A 10,354-nucleotide genomic window follows, 5' to 3' on the forward strand; every position below is an offset into this window, starting at 1 on the left:
TGTCTCCACTTCGGCAGAGATAGAAAGAAAACCACTGATACAACCAGAAGAAAATCACTGTGACTTTTCAGCTCTGAAGAAATGAGAAGAATCACAAACAAGTCAAGCTGGAGGCTCTGGATTCAAACACTTTGTGGTGTTATCACTTATCTGGCCATCTATCTGTTTGTCTAACTTCATGCTATCCTGTAAAATTTCCATGCCACCCTCATGAGTGTTTCTCCAGATCCGTCCCTGCACAGATGCAACAGAAAGTGAAGAGGCAAGACATCACCACACTGAAAAGTGACATAATAATAAAAATACTTTGGCTTTTGTCAGAAAGTGCACTGCAAAATTTTTTTGCTGTGAATTCACAATAAATTATTGGATAAGTTTTGCATGACGTTCACAGTAAGGATTACAGCAATATACTGTGAAATGTACTCAGCAATTTACTGTAATTTCACATCTGTGATATTACAATGTATTGTCGTAAAAGCACAACTGTGTACTGTAACTTCACAGCTTCAATGACAAAGCAATTACTGTGATATTACAGTACATTACTGGGGAATTACAACCTTTTGCTGTACATCATTACAACAAGGCCCTGTACTTTTGCAGTGTGTACTGTGAAAGTAATGCACAAGTTGACAGTAATTTACTGTGAATTTACTATGTATACTGTGGAAATCATGCAAAAATTGCCCAATAATTTACTGTGAAAGTAATGCAGATGAAGTTTCCATTTACTGTGAATTTACAATCATTGTACAATTAACACACCAACACACAACTCTGAGGTAAAGTCAATGTTAGCCCAATGGCATATTTATTTACAAATAAAGGGTTATTCAACATAAATGCCAAGAAATTCAAGAATTCAAGAAATTCAACTTCCTAGTCCTAGTCAAACTTTTCAAAGCATCTTAAAATGAAGAGAAACTGTGCAGAAACTTGCCATTCAACTACCCAGCTGTGTCCCAATAACAGTAAGAGGATGGGAATGAGGCCTATATGGCAAGGTAAGAGAGGAAGGGAGAGAGCGATGAAGGGATGTGGTGAAGGGGTCAGGCGCTCCTCTCACTCTCAAACATTCTATAATCCACACGTAACAGCGTTGTACAAAAATCTTGTAGTGCAAAGTTGTCTTCAAAAAAAGTACAAAAAGAACAACTCAAAACTGAGCCTGACAACTCCTGCAGCAAAAAAAAAAAAAAAAAAAAAAAAAAAAAAAAACTCTGATGCCCACTCAAAGTCAGTTAGTTTCCTCAAAAGGTGCTCATATGAGGGTTCATAGTTGTTCGCTTCCTGGTCTTTGAGCCTCTTTCGGGATTGATGCCCAAGAAGCACCTGTTAATAAGCAAAGACAGTTTCAGTTTTAAATAGACTTATGTATTGCAGGCAGGGCCGGGTCTAGCCAGGCATGTATGAGGGGGCGGCCACAAATGTCGAGGGGGCATTGTGCTCCAGCACCTTTTACCATGTCTAACTGAATATATTTTGGGGGATTTAGTTTGAGGGGGCACAACATTTATTTGAGGGGGCCAGGCCCCCTCTTGCCCCTGCGTAGACCCGGCCCTGATTGCAGGCAGCATTTATCAAGTTGAGTCATCATCCTTCATAATCTTACACACTCACAGGAAAACAGCAAATAAAGTTAATGACACATGTACACAATCTTATCATATGCACACTCAACAGTTCAGTAAAAGCATAGTGTACAGTATTTAGGTATTCAAATTTAAATAATAAGATCGGCTGTGGTAAATAGCACACGCTAATGTTAGTTAGCTAGGGTAGCGAGCCTATATCAGACCACATGGGCAAATGCTACAGCTAGCAACGTTAGCTATTTATCTATTAGTGCTAATATCAATTAAAATAGCATGGGTGTACTGCAAACAGACGTTCTGCATGCAGCTCACCTTCTCCATTCAGCCCAGAAGAGAAGAGGGAAATGGCCTCTTCAGGTTCAGTGCTGAGTTTGGTTATGTCATGTGACTTACCAGGGAATATTTGAATACAAAATTATACTGTAATAATACTGTTGAATGCTGTGAAATCCTTGCATTTTTGTACAGTGTTGCTGTGATATTACAGACCTTGTTGTGATATATCAGGAGTGTTTTGATTGCAGGATTTTACTGTAAAATAACAGTTAAATGCTGTAAAATCCAAGGATACTGTAGTTTTTACAGGTATTCATTGGGATATTACAGGGGAACTTAATTACAACAAGTTACTGTAAAATAATACTGTTATTGTGAAATGCTGGTAATTTATTACAGTGCATCAACAATATTATTGGGAAAGAAAGATTTGCTGATAAAAATAACTTTTTTCATGGTTAGATTTTTTGCCATGATCGATTCCTGGTTGCGTGAACAGAGCTCTAGTTAATACTGATGAACAGAGGTTATTTTAGGGGCTTAATAAATGACTGCAGGGGGAGTTTAAGCTGTAATTAGCTGATAAACATGATGGAAAGTGTAAACCTGCTTCCTAAGAAACGCGGATGTTGAGCAGGCAGCCGTGTGGTTGGATTGCTTCCTCTATTTGCTCTCACATATGTGGTCAGATAAGATGTGATGAGCCACTGAGTGTGTGTGTGTGTGTGTGTTTGTGTGCATGCTTTCTATATAGGCGTATTTGTGTATGTGTATAGCTGAGAGACTGTGTGTGCTGAGCTATGCACGGTAAACTCATCACTGTAGGGTTTTTCTCACTGAGAGAGTTTGCAGCGGTGCGTTTGTATGTGTGCAGGATATTATTATTACATTGCAATCTGCGCACAGTAAATAGAACTTCACTGATTACTTGTCAGCTGTGTACCTGTGTTTGTGTACAAGACAGGAAATGTTCTCCTGAAGCACAGCACAATGTCCACCTTGAACAGGTAGCAGAGGAAAATGCTGGTGATAAACAGAACAGTCGCGCTGCCCAGCACTAAGCCAATGGGAAGTGCAATTTGTGGATCTGTTGGGATAAAAATCAAACATACCCACACGGTTTACAGTTGTGTCTCTACCTATGGTTCTCCTTTCACAGTAAGAGTTCTTACTTTGATTAGAAAGTATGTTCCTGGCAGTGCAGAGTTTAGCATGTGTTCAGCATCCAGAGTGGTTAAGAAGATTCACAAAAAGGAATTCTGAGTTAAACACATCATATTAAGAGTTAAACAAAATCATATATATTTCAAATATTTTTGTCAAACAAATAAGCTTCATGTACTTTTACTGGTAAGAGAAATAATATGTTTAGCCCGGTTCTGGCACAATGTCTAACAAGAGACCTGTCATATCTGTCGATTTTGAATGAAAAACACGAGCTACTCTATTTTTTCTCTTTACAGTTATTTTTATTACAAGGACAACACGTTTTTCATATTTGTGTTGTTTATTGATTTGGGATGCTAATGTCTTTGCTATGATGTTTGCGTGGGGTCAGTACAAAGCGGTGAGAAAACTTTTTGTAAACCCGCCCTCTTTGTTTGTACCTGCAGGCAGGAGAGTGAAAAAGCCTTGGGGGATGCCTCGCGCCGAGAACACCATACAAGTGTAGTTTTTGTAGAAATCCTCTTCCCGCACCTCAGAAAATACCAGCAGAACCTCTTTCCACAAACCTCTGCTGGGACTCTCCTGTCTCCACGATCTGAAGAGCAAGAGAAACAGTTTACTTGTAGTATTATTGTTTTTTATCAAATTTATTAGTAGTTAGTAGTAATATTATTGTCCAGCAGGATGGTTTGTCATTTATTTCAGATATAATCAGCTGGATTAGTCCAGTGCCCCCTCAAGCCACACTGTGCAACAAAGATCTAATAAACCTGACATCAAGTTTGATGTATGTTGATGGTACGATGATCACACCGAATGAATCTTACTGCCTATGACAAAATCATTACACAAGAAAGTGTCATCAGCGTACGTGATCACTCTGCGCCGCTGTAGTGGTAAACAATGAATCTCTGCAAGAAGCTCCAATAAAAATATTTTGGTGCACACTCACAATTTAGTGTCTTTTTCTCTCTTTCTTCCCACAGCATAATGTTGACAGGTATGGGGCTTCATACAGTAAATCTAGAATCAGACCACAAGGGGGCGGCGGTGCTCACCTTCCGTCCACAGTGTAAACTCGGTTTTCAGGTTCACTGTCGATGAAATCGTTTTTGTCCACCCAAGAGATAGAAATCAATGGCGCCCCCACGCACGGCACAAACACCAGGCATGACTGATTGAATCTGGAGCCTACACACACACACACACACACACACACACACACACACGCACACACACACGCACACACACACACACACACACACAAATAAACAATAAATAAAGCAGCATACAAACTCATGCTCCTCCTGTTTGGACAGTGTGTAGATGCACTTTAGGGTTTGCTCAGTTTAACTAATGCACTTCTGGTGATGATGATGATGATGATGATGACAAGGATGATGTTATGACCATTTTTAAGTGGAAAAGCCTCAGCAGGGACGGGGGTTACAAATTAGTCTAGACTAGAAATCTTACACACAACAGATCTGTATCTTGTTATTGCACAACTGAGGCACTGTCCCTGACAAATAAACTAATAAAGAGAAGAAAAGATGTAGAGATGCAGTTGGGTGACATTTACACCTGGTGCTAAAATGCATTTCTAATATAAATACTAACATCCAGTTTTGCTTCTCCCACCCAAATTATCCTTCTCACCATGTGTCATAAAACTTACAGGATATTTAAACCACGTAACATTTGATTACCATCCATTTTTGCCAGATGTGCAGGTGTGTTACTACCAAAGCTGTTTACACTGCATACACTTTGAATGTTTTGTACATCCTACAAATCAGACTCCTTGCATTTCTTACTTATAAAACTAAAAAAGTCCAAGAAAAGACAAGAAGATCAAAAACTAAATAATGAAATTTCTTTTTTCAAACTATCTTGCTCAATGACACTTGAAAAAAAAGTCCCATCAGCCCCAAGTGAAGAGTTCACCACCCCAACAATAAAGCCAAAATACCACATTTTTACAAATAATGTTAAAGACGAGACTCACCTTTCTCGACCTTGATGATTATATTTTCCGGCTTGTGCACTATGGGACGCATGTAGTAGTTCTCTGAAAAACACATGAAAGGCAACACATTGTGGTTAAGATAATAACACAGGTTTTACTCATATCATTCTAATTATAACATGTCACCACAGTTTTTGTGTGATTTGGTGGGGTTTCCAAACCCTTCAGCCCTATACAGTGTGGCTGGATGGGCATTATTTTGTTTTATTATTTGTATTCAACCATTTTTAGACAGATGAGTCAACTGAGAACAGAATCCCACTTACAACAACAGGCAGGCTGCAATACCAAGCACAGCAGAAACCATAAAAGATATACCAAAGACTAAAAGACACTTCAGATGTTAGATTAAAATTAAAAAAAGATTTGCGCAGCTGTTAGATAAAATTAATTAAAAATTTTGTGGAGCTTAAGCCATCGAAAATTTGCATGCGGAAAACTTAACAGCACAGCTTTTTCCAAAAACAAGGACATGCATACATGACATAATCCACAGCCCTGAGGGACAAAGAGGCTTTGGGAGACTATATCCTGCCAAAGAACGCCACAACACGTTGGCAGGAAATAGTTCCCAATAACTCTCTACTTAATGAAGTTTTCATGATTGGTTGTGAGGGCCGAACATCTTGCTCTACAAACATTTTGTGTTCATTTGCACATTTTTGAAGAAATACACAAATGATGTACAGGTGTATACATCTGTTTTTTCTGGAATCTTCTGCTGAATCTAGTGATACCAGGGTCGAAGCAATTGCTCCTCTACTTTTCTTGTGACAAGCATCATATCAGCACCTCTGCCATGTCAACAAAGGCTTTTCCAGCAAAATCTTATTTTAAATGACTCTATATTTTTACACAAATACAGATATTTTATACATCAAACTATTCAACATTTTCTGCTGAATCTAATGATGCCCGGGTTGAAGCAAACTGTTTTCTACTTTGATGGTACAACCCTTGGAAGTCAGCGACGGCACGTTCACGGCAGGTTTTGCTGGCAGCTTTGCCGTCTTGCTTCACCAAATTATTTCCTGTATTCAATCCTACACCTTTAGGTAAACACAGTGGCGGTTCTGCGCATGTTGCCGCCCTGGGCGAAATTACTGCCTTGCGCCCTTCCGTTCTAGCAAGAACTTCCAAGCGATAACGGCCGCTACCGGTGCCCCTCTGGCGGCTAGACGCGCCCCTCCCAGAGCAGGGGCGCCAACACCTGCACAAATACCTTTTTTGGAAAAATACTTTTTATATGGACAAAATCTTGTTTGCATAAAAAAAAGCCACCGGTCAGCATCAGGCGGGCCGGCCGCGGCACCAGCTTGATGTTTACAGGTGCCGCGCCCACCCAGTCAGGTCTGCCGGATCTGACAGGTGAGCGGCGCACATACTGCCATCCTCTCATTATAAATCAACTTTTGTTCATACGCGGCTGCAGCAGCACAACGGACAATGACACAGACAACATGGTTGATTATTGACTGCGCAATGCGGCCATTCGCCGGTAATTGCGGCATCAGGCGAGCCTACCCACTGGTTTATATGCAAGCACAATACATGTGTATTTGCTTAGATCCCAATATTAGACGAGGGCGTTTTTTCAGGGCATTTTCAGTGGAAAAAATATTGTCTTATATTCAGATGAATACGGTAATAGAAAACTGCTTTGCAGCGAGGATGATTTTTTTTTTTTTTTTTGCGCTCATGCCGCCCCCCACGTGACATGAAAATATGCCGCCCCGGGCATATTTAAAACCGCTACTGGGTAAACATACTCATACGTGTATTTTTTCAGTGTCTTCTTCTGAATCTAACCATGCCAGAAGGCTCAGCCCATCTTGAACTACATTCAGGCGAGGGACTGCGTTCTGACCTTTGATCGTTGTACTGATGGTCTCTGAGACGGAGGCCGTGACCCCGCCCAGGTCAAAGGTGAGCGTGCACGTGTAGTTGCCACTGTCCTGAAGCTCCACTTTCTCAACCTTCAGCTGCGCCATGCTCATGTAGGTGAACCTTCCTCTTCTGTCCTCAATGAGCTCACAGCCCTGCAAGTGAACATAGGATCAAAGTTCAAATGGAGATCCAGGTTTCTGTCGTGGTACAAGCTGGAGGAAAACTTCAGGATGACTCAACGTATTGTCCTTAGGTCTGTTCAACACTGCACTCCAAAATGTATTTGGTGTTAGTGCTATGAAATTTGGCGAGCACATTCCTCTTGATTTTTGGTGATCCCTCACCTTGTACCACTTCATGGAATAACTGGCATTATAGTCTTTCAGTTTTCTGATGTAATCCTTCAGAGGACAGCTCAGAAAGCCGTTCAATGAGATGGACAGCGACTGTCCAGCTTGTCTCGGCCGCCCGCACTGTCCCGCCGGTGGCTTCTCCACCACCAGGTGGGTCTGCTGTCTGTAGCACCGGGAGGGAGTCCTGCCCAAAATAAAAAGAAAAGGCAGTCGATTTATTATTTCAACTCTAATCCTTACCATCTGAAGCTGAAACTCAATTCAAGTAAAGAGAGCACACACACAGCATTTAATCCCAGAAACAATTCATGAAACAAGTGAAATTGCACTGGAAATAAGTGGGATTATCTCCTCTCTCCTCCCACTAGAAGATTTTTTTTTTCACTCATACTAAGATGAACAAGATTTTTACATGAATATGAGACTAAATGACTTGATAAGATGGAGATTTTGCACTTTATTTGCTATCAACAGTGCAGGCAAATCCAAATGAATGGATACAAACAGGCCTGGTTCACAAAGCTGCAATTCATTTCAAGCTTGGTGCACTTCTTCACGCAGCAGGATCTAAACTCTTCCTACACACACACAAACACACACACAGTACACTCCCGCCACCTTACCTCACAATGCTCTCATATTTCCCAGCATCCTCCAGCTGCACACTGAGCAGCCAGAGCGTCTCGCCCCACACCACCACCCGTCCCGTCTGGTTGCTGAGCTCCTGGCCCGTCCGTGGGTCGTACCAGGTCACGTTGTAGGGCTCGGTGGTGAAGCTGAAGACGTCCATAGCCACCAAGGTGGTGTTTAGCATGGCGGCCTCGCCAGGAACGGAGAAAACCCTCTCAAACTCCAGCCCATAGTCCTTACAGTTCTCTGCAGCAGCACACAGAGCAGAGCATCATCATCATCATCTTTCAGCTGATCAGTCCATCAACAGAATGTGAACCAATGCATATGATGGATTCAGGTCCAAAAGATGCACAACCTGAAATACTGTTCTGTAAAATGTTTTAGATGGTTTTATGGTAAATTTTCAGCAACAATTGTGCAGCAACACAGAGATCATATAGATGAAGATATTTGGTGATATTGATGCATGTGTGTGTGCAGATTGAAAAGCTGTGCTTGACATTAATTCTCTTTGAAATTTGAAACTGAAAACAGAGCAGTCTTTCAGTTTTTGCACATCACCATCATTGATTTGAATTTTGCCGCTGCTGGATCTGATATGACCTCAGCAAGTTTCTCATCACAACTTCAACAGCAAATCAAAGAAGGATTTCAGTTTAGGGCTGAACTACTAACTGATACATCATCAAAATCACAATATGGACTGAGTGCAGCATCCAGATCGCAGGAGCTGTGGTTTTAGATACAGCTACAATACGTGACAAAACATTACAAATAAAGTTTTATGGTGCTGCAGACACCATCGCACATTATCATCTTCATAGCTTTATCAGTGAAAATGATCATTTACAATTCAAAAGTGATACTAAAATCGTGAGTCATATTGCAATGGCAATATTTATACAATGAATCTCAATATGATTTTTTTTTTTTACCACATCAGTTATGTTAAATAAGCATAGTACTTTTTTTATGTTGTAATGTAACAAATAGTTTATAAAAATCAAACGTAGGCATTTTTTGAAAACTATATATATATATTTTTAAGAAATTAAGGCGGTTTTTCAAGATGTCAACAGCCAGCAGACACACAGCTGCAGTTACACCAAGTGAACACAAGATGGCAGCATGGAGCTGTTTTACATTTTACAGTTCAGCCAAAAGAAACTCAAACTTGGCAAAAACATGTTATATGAGGCCAATGTTACATAATAAAATAAAATAAAATAAAATAAAATGAATACACCCAAAAATAAATATCTAAAAAATTAAATACCTCCAAAAATTTGATACACCAAAATAATAAAAATGAAAAACTACATATTAAATTCTAATTGCTGAGGGGACAAAACTCTCTCTATATCTCTTTGTCTTACAGGCTGGCAGTTTATATCTGCGCCCTGATGGAAGGGGCTGAAATTCATTGTGCAGAGAGTGGGAGCCATCTAGCAGAATGGAAGCAGCCTTCCTCTGTAGCTGCCTAGTGTAGAGGGATTCAGGGTAAAGCTGTGGCTCACCAGTCAGCCTACTGGACCACCTTACTATCTGACTGAGGGAGTTCTTATTTTTAAGAGACAGATTGCCATACCAGCACAGCAGGCAGAATGATAGTATGGCTTCGATAAAAGCACGATAAAAAAGAGTCAGTAGGGTTCTATCAACATGAAAGGAAGACAATTTCCTCAAACAATACAAACGCTGGTTTCCCTTTTTGAACACAGTCAATGATTGTCAATGATTGTGCCAAGAACATAAAGCGCTTGTTTAAAGTGAGAAAGCCAGCGGGACACTCACCCTGCACCGCCGACGAGCCTCCAAACAGCCCGAGGAAGAACAAGAGGAGTCCCAGTGTCGGAGTCATGGCTGAAAAACACACAGCAGCTGTGAATGAACTAACACAGCAACACAGAGGGGAAAAGTCCCGGCAAGACAAGCTGCACACACACTTACACACACACACACACACACACACAAAACAGGAAAATGAAATCATGACAAGCCACTGGAAACTTACTGGAACTGAGGTGTGGGGAAAAAACACAGACATACCATCAAAAATAGAAATAAAAAATCTGTCAGAGTTTTCACTCCCCTTTCAGCCAAAGCTGCTCAGCACCAATAAGAGATATCCACATAACTCTCTCTCTCTCCCTCTCTTCCCCTCTCTCTTTCTGTCTGTCACTCTCTCTCTCTCTCTCCCTCTCTCCCTCTCTCTGTCTCTCTCTCTCTCTCTATCTCTCTATCTCTCTCTCCCTCTCTCCCTCTCTCTGTCTCTCTATCTCTCTCTCTCTCTCTCTCTCTCTCTCTCTCTCTCTCTCTCTCTGACTGAGGACGATGACCAGCCCTCTGGTGTTTCATAGAGAAAAAAAAAAGCCACACACACATCATGTCAAATAGAAAAAATGTTGGTA

The 10,354-nt window shown here is 40.9% G+C and overlaps 1 protein-coding gene across 1 annotated transcript; it reads right to left on the bottom strand.

Moving 5' to 3' along the window:
* Positions 1–1,276: 1,276 nt before the first annotated feature.
* Positions 1,277–10,085, bottom strand: LOC115379553 (interleukin-1 receptor type 2-like). The gene is made up of 10 exons (XM_030080260.1): positions 9,958–10,085; positions 9,738–9,806; positions 7,934–8,186; positions 7,302–7,494; positions 6,938–7,109; positions 5,050–5,112; positions 4,100–4,232; positions 3,482–3,636; positions 2,818–2,961; positions 1,277–1,335 (listed from the first exon to the last, which is right to left on the bottom strand). The coding sequence occupies exons 2-10, from the start codon at positions 9,802–9,804 to the stop codon at positions 1,277–1,279; spliced, it is 1,239 nt and encodes a 412-aa protein (XP_029936120.1). The 5' UTR covers positions 9,805–9,806; positions 9,958–10,085.
* Between the last annotated feature and the right edge of the window lie 269 nt (positions 10,086–10,354).

This window comes from Myripristis murdjan, chromosome 21 (genome assembly GCF_902150065.1).
Source record: "Myripristis murdjan chromosome 21, fMyrMur1.1, whole genome shotgun sequence".
NCBI lineage: Eukaryota > Metazoa > Chordata > Actinopteri > Holocentriformes > Holocentridae > Myripristis > Myripristis murdjan.